This window comes from Schistocerca americana, chromosome 2 (assembly GCF_021461395.2).
Source record: "Schistocerca americana isolate TAMUIC-IGC-003095 chromosome 2, iqSchAmer2.1, whole genome shotgun sequence".
Lineage (NCBI taxonomy): Eukaryota > Metazoa > Arthropoda > Insecta > Orthoptera > Acrididae > Schistocerca > Schistocerca americana.
In genome coordinates, this window is record NC_060120.1 from 549,743,068 (window position 1) to 549,757,602 (window position 14,535).

The window sequence follows — 14,535 nt, forward strand, 5'->3', positions numbered from 1 at the left end:
TTACCGAACTATCAGCTTAATAAGTCACAGCTGCAAAATACTAACACGAATTCTTTACAGACGAATGGAAAAACTAGTAGAAGCCAACCTCGGGGAAGATCAGTTTGGATTCCGTAGAAACACTGGAACACGTGAGGCAATACTGACCTTACGACTTATCTTGGAAGAAAGATTAAGGAAAGGCAAACCTACGTTTCTAGCATTTGTAGACTTAGAGAAAGCTTTTGACAATGTTGACTGGAATACTCTCTTTCAAATTCTAAAGGTGGCAGGGGTAAAATACAGGGAGCGAAAGGCTATTTACAATTTGTACAGAAACCAGATGGCAGTTATAAGAGTCGAGGGACATGAAAGGGAAGCAGTGGTTGGGAAGGGAGTAAGACAGGGTTGTAGCCTCTCCCCGATGTTGTTCAATCTGTATATTGAGCAAGCAGTAAAGGAAACAAAAGAAAAATTCGGAGTAGGTATTAAAATTCATGGAGAAGAAATAAAAACTTTGAGGTTCGCCGATGACATTGTAATTCTGTCAGAGACAGCAAAGGACTTGGAAGAGCAGTTGAATGGAATGGACAGTGTCTTGAAAGGAGGATATAAGATGAACATCAACAAAAGCAAAACAAGGATAATGGAATGTAGTGTAATTAAGTCGGGTGATGCTGAGGGAATTAGATTAGGAAATGAGGCACTTAAAGTAGTAAAGGAGTTTTGCTATTTGGGGAGCAAAATAACTGATGATGGTCGAAGTAGAGAGGATATAAAATGTAGGCTGGCAATGGCGAGGAAAGCGTTTCTGAAGAAGAGAAATTTGTTAGCATCCAGTATTGATTTAAATGTCAGGAAGTCATTTCTGAAAGTATTCGTATGGAGTGTAGCCATGTATGGAAGTGAAACATGGACGATAAATAGTTTGGACAAGAAGAGAATAGAAGCTTTCGAAATGTGGTGCTACAGAAGAATGCTGAAGATTAGATGGGTAGATCACATAACTAATGAGGAAGTATTGAATAGGATTGGGGAGAAGAGAAGTTTGTGGCACAACTTGACCAGAAGAAGGGATCGGTTGGTAGGACATGTTCTGAGGCATCAAGGGATCACCAATTTAGTATTGGAGGGCAGCGTGGAGGGTAAAAATCGTAGGGGGAGACCAAGAGATGAATACACTAAGCAGATTCAGAAGGATGTAGGTTGCAGTAGGTACTGGGAGATGAAAAAGCTTGCACAGGATAGAGTAGCATGGAGAGCTGCATCAAACCAGTCTCAGGACTGAAGACCACAACAACAACAACAACAACAGTTGATTGTCGTCATCATAGTTAGGCAAATTCACAAAAGAGATACTTCTGTAATCTAAGAAATGAAGTAGTGTGACTTCCAGTCAATAAAATAACTTATAAATGCTGTCATGAGAAATACATTCAGAGTCACTGGATATCTGAATGGGAATAGTGGAGCAGTTATTTGAACATTATTTCTTCCCAGTAGGAGTAAAACGACGTTCGGTATATACTAAGGGAATTGTTGACAAATTTCGCCTCTACAATCTATTTTAAAAACGATTTATGGTTTACAGAGGAGCACAGATCGTGTAGCAGTTTCTTTTTGTGTGCAATTCATTCTAGAATCCCATACATGCATATTTTAAAACTCCATCAGTGTTCTGATTGGTCTGAAGCCATTCCTCATCACTCCCTATTTTTAGACTTTTTTTTCTACGTAACGACGTACTGGCCAGACTACATAATTTTGGTTTTGTTTTGTAGTCTTCGACACCTAAATTTGTGTTATACCTTATAGATAAGAATTGTCGAGGTACCATTTTAGCCATTTTAAAGGTTCTGTTGTTACAGGTGTCACATGCATTGTCATTTTTTCATGCAATTAATTTACTTATCTCAGGTAATTAATTTGGCTTTAAATATCGTAAAAGACGTAAACATTTCTTCACTTTACCTCCTTCCTTATTGTAGAGCAAAGCTAGCCTGCAAAACTGCCATTTCCTATGACCTAGCTTTAAATAAAAGACATAGTCTCCATCGTCTTACTGCGAAGTACTTTGTTATCCCTTTATTAATCAGTACAGGTTGTTATTCCAATACCAAAATTCATTCTAGTCAGATGCTGCTGATGATAGGCTACTGAGGCACCACTTAAATTTCTACTTACTTGGCTAAAATCTCGACATATCTTTGTTATTAACGGAAAATCCAGTTCCAGAAGTGAACAGATACATTAACTAGTACAATCAATAACTGTGCCTTCTATCATTTGGCACTTAGTTGGTCACTTTATTCCATAATTTCTTAAAACTTTTGAGACTAAACAGATATTATATGATACGAGCATTTGTGAAGAAGAGAAATGTGTAAACATCGAATGTATCTTGAAGTATTCGGAAATCTATCGTGAAACAATTTGTCTGAAGAGTAACATTCCAAGCATGAAACGTCGATGATAAAATGTTCAGGGAAGAATAGAATATACGTTTGAGAAATGAGGTGCTACAGAATGATGCTGAAGATTAGATCGTTGAGTGTGATGATTAATGAAGAGGTACTGAATGGAATTAAGGAGAAATTTATGCCACAACAGTACTAATTAAACGGATAGGTAAACAGGACACATCCTGAGACATCAAGGAGTCGCCCATTTCTTAATGATTAGAACTACGTGAGGTTAAAATTGTAGGGCAGATCAAGGAGGTTTGTTCCAAACAGATTTAGGCTACGTTAACTTAGCAGTGACGTAGAGGCTTGCACTGGATTGTTTTGCATGGAGACACACATAACACTTTTCTCCGGATTAAAGATCCCAGCAACGATACTGATGCTAACGATTTTCATCACACAGTAAGTGAATGCCTCTCAAATTTTGGGTCATTCTTTTCGCGCTAATATGCAATGTTTTCTCGTTCCATTAGTAGCTGTGGGCACATTAGCTACTACTCCGTCCTTAGCAAGCAATACCCGGTGGCTGCCAGTTTAACTGCATATTTCAGTACGACAACTATCGGCAGATGTAGAAAATGCATTGGGAAGTTACCGTCTGGTGAGCGAGAAGAGGGCGGAGTGCTGCGAGCCGTTATTGCCGTCCCCGCCAGCGAGATCACTATGCTCCGGACCAGTTGCAACGCCCCCGCCGTTCTCCATGAGGATGTTGACGTCAAGCGGGCAGTTTACGTCGCACAGGTTGCAGTTGTGGACGTGGGTCGAACCTGGGAATGAGGAACGTCGCCAAATATCAGCTGATCCCTGATGGAAGTAGCGTCACCTAGGGATAGTTGCAAACAAGCTAAGATTCACGAAGCTGCACGAGTAACTCCATAATTGTTTTATAGGTTAGTAAATGCAAGAATTTTTCTTGGTTCTCTGAACATCTTTCAGTATTTGATTCAACTAACTCAACACAATAAAAGATAATGTTTCATTAACAAGAAGAAAGGAAGAAATCCCTTCTGATAGCGCAAGGTATTTCAAACAAGTGCGAGTTCATTATCATTTCTATTGTGTGGGTTGAGGTATTATTCATGAGAGTGAAAATAGCATTTGCTTTTCATCCTGAGTGCTGATTCCTTTTCTTTTGCAGAAAAATGCTGTATAAAATTCGAAGTAAATGTACCAGGGAACAGGCAAGAAGGAATCGCTTGAGTAGGATTGATCTAGGACAGCCAAGATTCATCGATTTAGTGCTGGAGAAATTGCTACAACCGGTAGTAAATCTTACGCAGGTACGCTTGCAGGAAAACTGTGCAAGGCGGAGAAAACTAATGACGCTACCTTCATCTCGTAAGCGAAGTGGTCTAAAATGGTTCAAATTGCTCTGAGCACTATGGGACTTAACATCTGTGGTCATCAGTCCGTTAGAACTTAGAACTACTTAAACCTAACTAACCTAAGGACGTCACACACATCCATGCTCGAGGTAGGATTCGAACCTGCGACCGTAGCTGTCACGCGGTTCCAGCCTGAAGCGCCTAGAACCGCACGGCCACACCGGCCGGCGAAGTGGTCTAGAAAAAGGAATATAAAATAACAAGATCGATCACCTTTTTTTATGTATACCGCTTGCTACATATGAAGAACAGAGAAGTTTCCCTTGATATGTTTGGAATATGAAACCACCATTCTCCTATGTAATATAGGGAACCACAGGTAAGCTTCGACATTTTCCTGTCTCATACGAATGTTGATGTCTCACAACCTTGAGATCAATTTTCTTCAAATTATTTTTTGTTGCCTAGATCTTATCGAACATGTTGAAGAAGCCGTTGAATTTAATATTTCTAGTAGCAATATCAAATTTTGCTCTATTGTACGATATCTTGTCTCCTTGAAGCCTGTTAAATTAATACTGTGGATACTTTTTAGTTCTTCAAGTACCCATTTTACTTCGAACTGAGCACACATTCCTCGATTTTCGAAGACAGTTAACAGTGCGTCTATAAGAAAGATACGAAACTGTACCTTAGCAGTTAAGAAATACCGAGTTGCTTCTCAGCATTATACGCACACTGAAATGAACTAGTAAGTGATGTAGAATATTTGACATAAGCGATTACATGAGAAATTGCATTTTTGTGGCAGTTCGCCAGTACAAAGCATCTTCTCATATGCTCATACCATTAATTATTGTCTTTAACTGTCAGTCGTCCAGTACTATATCTCCCACTTCCCTCTGATTTGAGCCTCTACTGTCAAAATTGATACAAATAAAGGGCCAGTTTTTTTTACAAATTCTTAGAAACTTTGCACTATTTTACATTGGTAATAAACCATTAGATACGAATTTTGTGAGTACACAGTAACTCAGTTTATCCAGATTTATTCGCCGAAAAGAAATACACACGATAACCAATAACTTCAGGTGGAGGAGGGATGGTTGTAAATAAAATTATTCGATGTTAGCACAACGCGTACCAGAGCAGCAGACAATGTAATCGGTATCAACGCCATCTCTGTAGCGTTTTGAGATTTTCTCACCTTGGCAAGATACATATGACACTGTATTTTGTAGCATTCATTCTGATTCGTGTGGCTTTCACTACTTTCACACTGAAAACGGTGAAACGTGGTGTCGAGGTAGTTGTTGCAAGACAGAATGATAATTCGGGTGGATGTGAATTAAAAAAAAAAAAAAAATCCGTAGCCGCTGACAGCGGCTTAGCTGGAGCCAAGGCAGGCTCGTACACATCGTCTAGATTGGAATTTCAGTTTGAAAGAAGTTCCGTTACTGTATCCAGCACGGCCACAACGCCAGTTTAATTTCCACACACCACCCGAGCTGGAGGACCAAGGTGTCGATGCAGAAGGGGGCACTACGTCAATATGTCGACCAGTCACAGTAAAGTCACAAGGCGTAAGTCGTATGCAAAAGTGGCTTTACAGCACACAGATACAGCAGAAATAACGGAACTGAAGTCCTGAGAAGGAAGTGACACCACGGTGTTGTGCGGAGTGCTGACAAGTTCAGAAAACTAGGACAAATTCGGCCATTCTTCCCACTTGATAACGACATTGGGATAGACAAAATGGAACAAATACTTAGACTTCTAAGGCCCAGATATCAATTTGCAGCTGGCCAGTCCCGAGGTAGCGTCTGTGACGCTCCATTCACGATCCGCCAAGGTGAGTTCGATGTAATAGCCAGACGGGCCTGAAGGACTTTTGCTGCCATGGGATGCTGCCGCTCCGTCTTATAGTTTTGTTACTTTGGTGCCTCCTACGATCAGGTCCCCTGGAGATATAGCTGAAGGTATCTGGTGAAATGTCGAATTATCATAATACCTGGGTAGTACAATAGCTGCCGCCTCCCGACCTGCATCTATGTGGAACACTAGCGTCGCTGGAGTTCTCTCGCTGAGAGATCTGACGTAGCTCTCCACGACTACATCCACATCGTGCAGAGCTGTTGCGGGCCTGTCCCGAGGAGTCGTCTACGACATCAGCGAGAGCGCCCTAACAACCTGGTCACCGGAACCATGCAGGCCCTGTTCAAAGAGCGTTCCGTCAGCATCCTCCTGTGGGTAGCTGCGCACGGCACAGTCGCCGCAAATGCCGACACTGCGAGGCCCTCAGGGTTTCAGTGCATATCGACCTTGCGTGAGTTTCACCTGCTTGCCTGACTGTCAGCAGCCTCCGCATCCATGTGCAGTAGATGTATATTCCGTTAGTAAAGAGTTCTACAGGCGCCTTCGGGCATCCGACAAATCCTCGACTCTGCACTCCACATCACCATAACGCTATCCGGATAACCGTAGAGGACACGGCTTCGGTTCTCTAAAGAATAACCTTTTTTATTCTTATATTTTTATTTTCCATTGTTTATTTTTTTATCATTTTTTTTTGATGCGAATCTTCTGGCTGGGTTGATGCAGCCTGTCACTTACTCTTCTCCTGTCTCAATCTCCTCTGCTCAGAGCAGCACTGGCAACCTACGTGTTCAATTACTTACCGTATGTATTTCAATCTCGGTCCTTTCTTCTTGTCAGAATTTTCCATACATACATTTCCTCGACGATTCGGTGGAGAATCTCCTCCGTCCTAAGCTTATCAGTCCACCTAATTTCAACATTCTTTTCTGACACCACGTCTCAGATGCTTCGTTTGACTACCACTAACATTTTTAATTAGAATCACAGCAAATCTTGGGGAGAAACCAATTAGGAAGTTGACATGTTTTGCGTATTTTCATGCAATAATGTCATGTGGAATACTGTGCAGGGATAAATCATCTTTAAAAAAGAAAGTCTTCAACGAGGCAAAACGTGCTGTAAGAATAGTATTTGGTGCTCACTTCCGATTACGTGCGAATTATCTATATAACACGAAACTTACTAACTAAAACACAGCAATTCAAGCTTATGCCTTAGTTCAACCCACTTGCATAATTTTGAAGTTCAGCGGTAAGTGTTAGTAACTTGGGTATAGTTCCTTCGCTGATATCGATAGCTGAAATATGTGTGCTATTTTACAGAGAGTATAATAAAATTTCTCCGAAAAAAAATTTATAAGCTCCGCACCCGCTCCGCAACGAGCCTCAGATGTGTTACAAGGTAATCAGCAAAGCGCCTTCGTGACTTTCTTCCCTTCTGGTTATTTTATGCAGGTACACTTTCTCTTAATGACATTTGTAAAATTGATAGAGATCGTAATTAAGTATAAATTAATTTTCTTTGTTGTAATGCATCCTAACCCCACTTGTTATTCGTTCCACAAAAGCCATGTAATTAATATCGCGTATTCATTGCTATTGTCCTTGATGATCCGAGAGAACGAAGGAGAAACAGCGCTGTCTTGATACAAAATGAACTAATCTTTAGGTTTATTGTTTCCCTGACGTTTCCATCTCAGAATCAACGGTGGACAGGACATATGTTATACGTATGAAATCTCTATGAAAGAATTACTAAACTTGTGATCTTCCACAAGCAAAATACAATACTTCAAAGTAGCGACACATGGTGGCTTCTGTTTCTTAGTTCTAATGTGTTGCCTGTCATTACAGGAAATTATTAGTGACTGTTCTTTCGGATATACACATATAATAGTAATATCTACGCTCTGACGACATTTTATGATATATTCGGTATGGATGTATACTAGGTCCGATCTCTTGTGGAAATCATGCGAGATTCTGCGAATGATGGGGAAAACGGTCAGGGGGCGCTACGCAAGTAATGTCTGACACATTAGGACTTTGAGTTTGGTGGGAAGCTTGCTCAGAACACTGAAGCTGTAAGGTGAACTCTCGCATGAAGTGGGAAATCCGGGTTCGAGACCCTGTCGGATACAAATCTACACTTGTCGCCACTGAATAGGAAACAAATAACCTACAATTAATAAAGAAATCAAGTTAATTGCTGGCTTATTGTGGGAAGAGCAACGGAAGTTGGAACTGTAGCTAACGAGCCACTGGAGCCAGTACTGTAGTAAATTTGATTCCATAAACTTTTCGTAACGAAAATAAATCCCTTGCAACTCAAGTATAACCACATACATATGTATAAATTGTACTTCTCTTATATGATGGTGAATCTTTCTTAATAGCTATGCACGTTTCCACAACAATCAGGCTTATTGATTTTTGTGATACTGCATTATTGAATGTTAGGTCTTCAAACGAATATCCTCTAAGTAAATATGTAAGGCAATTGACAGGTGCTGTGCTCCAAACATAGATTCTCAGGAATTTATTCCTCAAAATAAGGCCTATTTTCATACTAGGATACTTCTCCTATCCAGGAATGCCCTTTCTGCCAGTGCTAGCCTGCTTTTGATGTCCTTCTTCCTCCGTCCGTCATTGGTTATTTTGCTGCCTAGTTAGCAGAATTCCTTAAATTCATCTGCTTTGTGATCATTGGCGCGTCGCAAAAGCCGTTACGCGCCGACGCCACACGGCAAGGCACCGCCGTCGGATTCGTTGCCAGCTGAGTCTCTGCGAGTACACGAATTTGCAACTCCGTCATTTGTAGCGCAACCTGCAGAGGGCCTTCACATACACTGGACGACAGTACAGAGGGCATGTAAATCAGCAAGAGAGATCGCTCATATAACGAACCTTTTGCTGCATCCACCAATGTCACGGGCAGCCAATCAGAAATAATTGTACTTCCGCCATGCGGATATTTAGGACCGCGTTCGCGACAATTACAGTATTTACGGCGTAACCAGCCGACAGAGGAAGCCTTCTCCGGATCCAACATAGTCGACCGCACTCGCCGTCGCCACCAAGACAGTAGAAACTGTGAATTCATACAGACTGTAACTTAAGTGTTAATTTGTTCCAGTGTGCTCCGCTCAAGGAGAGCGAGGACTTAAACATTTGATAGTCAAATAGTAAAGAACGAACTCTCACTATGAAGGCCTTCTTTTTGTTGTTCCAGGTACTTGCATTCAGTTGTGACCTTATTTCCCTGTTTGGAAACAGTAATAAAGTTATTTACTTGTTTGTTTTTAAGGTAAAGGAAGACCATTTACGTTGAATTTGTTGTGTTCTTAAATATAGTGGACGAAGAACATGCTCGTGTTTCTTGTAGAAGCGTTCAAAGTTCAGGATACTCATCATCAATCCTTATATTGAGATTCCTCGCTGTTCTCATTTTGCTACTTCTCATTACTTTCGTCTTCGACTCACTCTCAATCTATGCTCTATGCTTATTACACTGTTCATTCCGTTCATCAGACCCTGCAATTGTTTTTCAGTTTCACTGAGGATAGCAATATCTTCAGCAAATCTTACAATTGCTGTCGTTTCACCTTGAATTTTAATTCCACTCTTTGACCTTTCGTTTATTTCCGTAACTGCTTCTTCGATGTATAGACTGAACATGCGGGCGTGTCGCCCAAGTTCTGAAATGCGCTCCGCACCACATAATTGTCGAAGACTCATGAATTGAACACTGAACTGAAAACCCCGACCATTTAGTCGTTCTGGGTGTTGGAACCTGTGGTCGCGTCTGTCGTAGCCCGTGAATGATGTAACGTTAGACAATTTCTCTGACAAAGTGGCTCCCTGACTGACCATAACGTTGAGCTGCTTTTGATATCGTGCAATATTAGTGGCCGCCTGTGGAAAAGATTGAAGGTTGTGGCAATATACAGAGCGGTTCTTATTAACTTTCAAAAACACCCGAAGCGACGTAGATGACTCTGAGACAAGTAATTTAATACGAGACACGTGGGATTGTAAATACCCTAAGAGTGGGTGACAAATATTGAACATTTGACGCTACTAGATGACTACCTCGTCGCACGTGCATCGGTTGGGTTTGTCAATACTACGCTCGCCGGTAGGGGGCAGTGCTACACATCGCCCCGCTAGGCTTTTCTGTTTTCTTTCTTACATTATCCGACGAGTAACGATAGTACTCGCGGTAGTGCCAATACAGGAGTAAAAGGGTTTACATTTAAGGATCTTGTAGGCAAGTATCCCTCTTATGGTGCTGCTAATTCCTAAGTTCTTGCAGCAAGACGTATTTACGCAGAACGTTTCCCAGGGCGTGTTTCACCTTCTAACGCATCATTTGCGACTGTGGATCGTCGAATGCGTGAAAGGGGGAACCTTCGAGAAAGTATACATTGAAGGAAAAAAAAAGGCATTAAGGGAACGTGACACAGTAGTCTGGAAAGCTGTGTTTGGAAACCAAGCGTCATTTACCAAAGAAAACAAAGGTCATTTACTGGCAGCGACGCGTTTCGGTACGTTATACTCATTTAGTTCTGATGCAATATGTTACTGTACATTGGTATAAACCAGGAGAGTTCGCGAGACCGGTAAATAAAATAATAAAACTTACCTCAATGGAAACACGTAACGGTTCAACGAAATGCAAAATAAAATAAAAATATAAAAAATTCTGCCTGCCAGATGCAAGAATCGAACCCTCAGCTCCACGCGCTTAAGTCGCTCACTTGCGCCCATAGCCCCACCGGCATGACTTGGGTTGGTATGATGAGGTGTGACAGACCGACAGGCCCAACAGTTGCACCTGCGGAGAGGTATTTCCGACATTTGCGACGACATGTGTCCTGTATTAAATCGCTTGTCTCAGCGTCATCTGTGTCGCTACGGGGGTATTTAAACTTCAATAAAAATTATACTGTATTACACAGTATATTGACAAATGTGCGGAAATTATATTTTTATTGCGCCTAATGGCTGTAATCAAAACTCTACGATTAACGGCTTATGTGTTTGTCAGTTGAGCCCGCATGTTCAACAGTTTATTTTGCCCGATTTTCCTGTATTGTGGAAACAGAACTGTGGAAATTTCATTGAAATTTTCGGAATGCACATTCATTTTAGAAGTGTTCGAAGCCTATTGTGGTTTCCCATTCTTACTCTGTGTAAAATCAAATGAGTAAAGTAAGCACCAGAAGGAAACCGAGCAACACTATTGTTGAGGAAATAGAGGAAAATGTACTAGGAAACAGATAACCTACAATTAGTAAAGAAATGAAGTTTATTACTGACTGATTCTGGGAAGGGCAACGGAAATTGGAGCTGCAGCTAACGAACCACTGGAGCCAGTATTGCAGTACATTTGATTCCATGAACTTTTTGCAACGAAAATAAATCCATTGCAACTCTAGTATAACCACACCCATATATATAAATTCTCCTTCTCTTATATAATGGTTGAATCTTTCTTAATAGCTATGCTCATTTCCACTACAATCAGGCTTTTTGTTTTTTGTGATATTGTATTATTAAATGTTAGGTCTTCAAACGAATTTCCTCTAAGTAAATAATGTAAAGCTATTCACAGGTGCTGTGCTGTATTAACAGTACGTTGCAAATGACTGTCCTTTTCCTTAACTATAGATGTAACCAAGTTGCAAAAGTACATTAAGTGAGCGACCAGACATCCTGAGGAAGTTCCAGTAATCATTGGGCTCACTTATCCTCAAATGACGTAGTAAATTTTTATTTGTCAGTCCGGCTCTCCTCTTTTACCAGTCCTTCTTCTATCTATGCTTCCTCTTTTCCTTCCGCGAGCGTAGGGTGAGCTCAAGAGCCATATAACTGCTGGCGACAGTATCCACCATGGTTACTCCTCCAAGATTTGACATGAACATTACGCAACATCATTTCACTGTTTGGGTCCAAACGTTAATAACTGTGAAATATTACTGCCCAACATTATTGTCAGTCACGTGGTCGCGAATAGCAGGAATAAACACGCATTTCTCTGCGCAAGACTAAAAGACTATGTACACAGCACAGAAAGCACTTTCTACCCTATGTTGAAATAGAAGTATAGAAGTACTGACGTCAGCCGCAAGAGGACATTGAAACAATTCAATGGCGACAAGTGACGATTTGTATCCAACAGGGTCTCGATCCCGGATTTCCCACTTCATGTGAGAGGTCACCTTACAGCTTCGGTGCTCTGAGCAGGCTTTCCGCCAAACTTAGATTCCTAACGTGTCGTACACAACTTGCGTAGCGCCCCCTGACCAAGTTACCCATCACTCGCAACATCTCGCATGATTTTCACAAGAGGTCTGATCTAGGGTACATCCACACCGAATATATCATGAAATGTCGTCAGAGAATAGATATTACTATTATATGTGTATGTCCGAAAGAACAGTCACTAATAATTTCCTGTAACGACAGGCAACACATTAGAACTAAAAAAAGAAGCCACAATGTGTCGCTGCTTTTGCAGTATTGTATTTTGCTTGCGGAAGATCACAAGTTTAGTAATTTTTTATAGAGATTTCATAGGTATAACATATGCCGCGTCCACCGTTATTGATATTATTCTGAGATGGAAACTTCAGGGAAACTATAAACCTAAAAATTAGTTCATTTTGTATCAAGGCATAGCGCTGTTTTTCCTTCGTTCTCTGCGATCATCAAGGACAATAGCAATGAATACACGATATTAATTACATGGCTTTTGTGGAACGAATAACAAGTGGTGTTGGGATGCATAACAACAAAGAAAATTAATTTATACTTAACTAAGATCTCTATCAATAGTGCACCCGCATAAAATTACCAAAAGGGAAGAGAGTCACGAAGACGCTTTGCTGATTATTTTGTAACACATCTGAGGCTCGTTGCGGAACGGGTGCGGAACTTATAAATTGTTTTCGGAGAAATTTTATTCTACTCTCCGTAAAATACCATACATATTTCAGCTATCGATATCAGCGAAGGAATTCTACCCAAGTTACTAACACTCACCGCCGAGCTTCAAAATTATGCAAGTGGGCTGAACTGAGGCATGAGCTTGAATACCTGTGTTCTAGTTAGTTAGTTTCGTGTTATATAGTTAATTTGCACGAAATCGGAAGTGAGCACCAAATATTATTCTTACAGCACGTTTTGCCTCATTGAAGACTTACTTTCATAAAGATGATTTATCCCTGCACATTATTCCACATGACATAATTGCATGAAAATACGCAAAACATGTCAACTTCCAAATTGGTCTCTCGCCAAGATTTGCTGTGATTCTAAGTAAAAATGTGGCTGAACTAAGCTATTTTAGGAGATCCAAAATTTGATTTTTCCGATTTAAATTCTCATCAGTATGGACACCTAAAATGTATTCCACTTATCATTGGTGTAGTACCCCTAGATATGCATAACTGAAAATTTTGTCTCCGTTCAAAATTGAGTATGAGACCATTAGCAGAAAACCATTCAATGAACATTGTTTACTATTTGTTCTGTTTCTGTATGTATGCTTGGATTAATTACAATGCTAGTGTCACCTGCCAAAAGAACTAATTCTGCTTGTTGTATATCAGACAGAAGAACATAAACGTATATGATGAACATTAGTGGACCTAAGACCGAGTCTTGGGGAATCTTCTATTACATTTCTCTCCAGGAAGAATAATGTCCCCGTACTACATTGCTTAAATTATTAGGTACAACTTTCTGCACTCTTTTGATCAAATACTACATTATTCATTGTTTGTCTGTACCATCAATCTCATAAGCATTTTTTTTGTAAAACATCAATTTCTCAAGGATAATACTGTGATTTACTTTGTAAAATGTCTTAGACAGGTCGCAGGAAATACCAACCGGCGCTATTGTTTAATGCTTGTTAAATTTAGGGGATGAACGTGTAAATGGCATTCTCTGTAATGCAACTCTTCTAAAATGCAAACTGTGATTTGCTGAGGATATTACTGTTGCTCAGGTGAGATACTGTTGTAGAGTACATCACCTTCTCAAAAATTTTGGAAAACAATTTCAACAATGATACTGGTCGGTAGTTTTTGAGATTTATTCTACCACCTTCTTGGAAGACGATGTTTATGGTAGAGAATGTTAGTTAGATGCTTATCGCCTAAAACGTTCTCATAATTGTTAGCCAAAATATGTCCTCCAGGAATAACAACTACTACAATGGAACAATGGTTATCTGTGGTCCCAGCCGGTGGCAAGATGAAGCTTCGAGTCGGTGTCTTATGAGTGCTTAATGATTAAACGGTAGCGCTCTACTCATGGAAGAAAAGTATGCACTTACCGGGGCAGTTAAAGTTTCTCACATTCGGCCAGCACAGCGCACACTCCACAGAAGGTAGAAATTTGCTATCTCACGAATACTGTAGGTGACAGCGACGCGCAAAGGTCATTAGGTCGATTGGGTGCCTAGAGGAAGAACGAAGCACCAACTACTGCACAAATGCCAGAACGGGGTTTTCACACAGTCGGGCAGTGATATAATGGTCTGGCATTCAAAAGCTGGCGTCATTTTTATTGATCTGTATAGGACGAATGGAGATTAAATGGTAAGAGAATGGACTCACATTCATGAGAGAAGGTTTTCATATCCCCTTTCGGTGATGCAGGTTTAGGTGTCCCGTAGGTTTCCTAAATCGCTAAAGGCAAATACTGAGATGATTCCTTTGAGAGGGGCACAGTCAATTTCTTTCACCACACCCCCCCAAATCCGAGCTTGTCATCCAACTATCAATACCGCTTTGTGGACCGGTCGTTATACCCTAATCTTTCTTCCTTGTAGGTAGTTATTGTCACAAAGAAGTAACTGTACTATTGCTCCATGAA

At 40.6% G+C, this 14,535-nt stretch overlaps 1 protein-coding gene across 1 annotated transcript in view; it reads right to left on the reverse strand.

Annotated features, from left to right (window-relative positions):
* LOC124594160 (G-protein coupled receptor GRL101-like) overlaps positions 1-14,535 on the reverse strand; it is a 356,496-nt gene that overhangs the window by 20,080 nt on the left and 321,881 nt on the right. Inside the window, exon 27 of the mRNA XM_047132516.1 lies at positions 3,040-3,211. Coding sequence (XP_046988472.1) covers positions 3,040-3,211 — 172 coding nt within the window. The remainder of the gene's footprint in view (positions 1-3,039; positions 3,212-14,535) is intronic.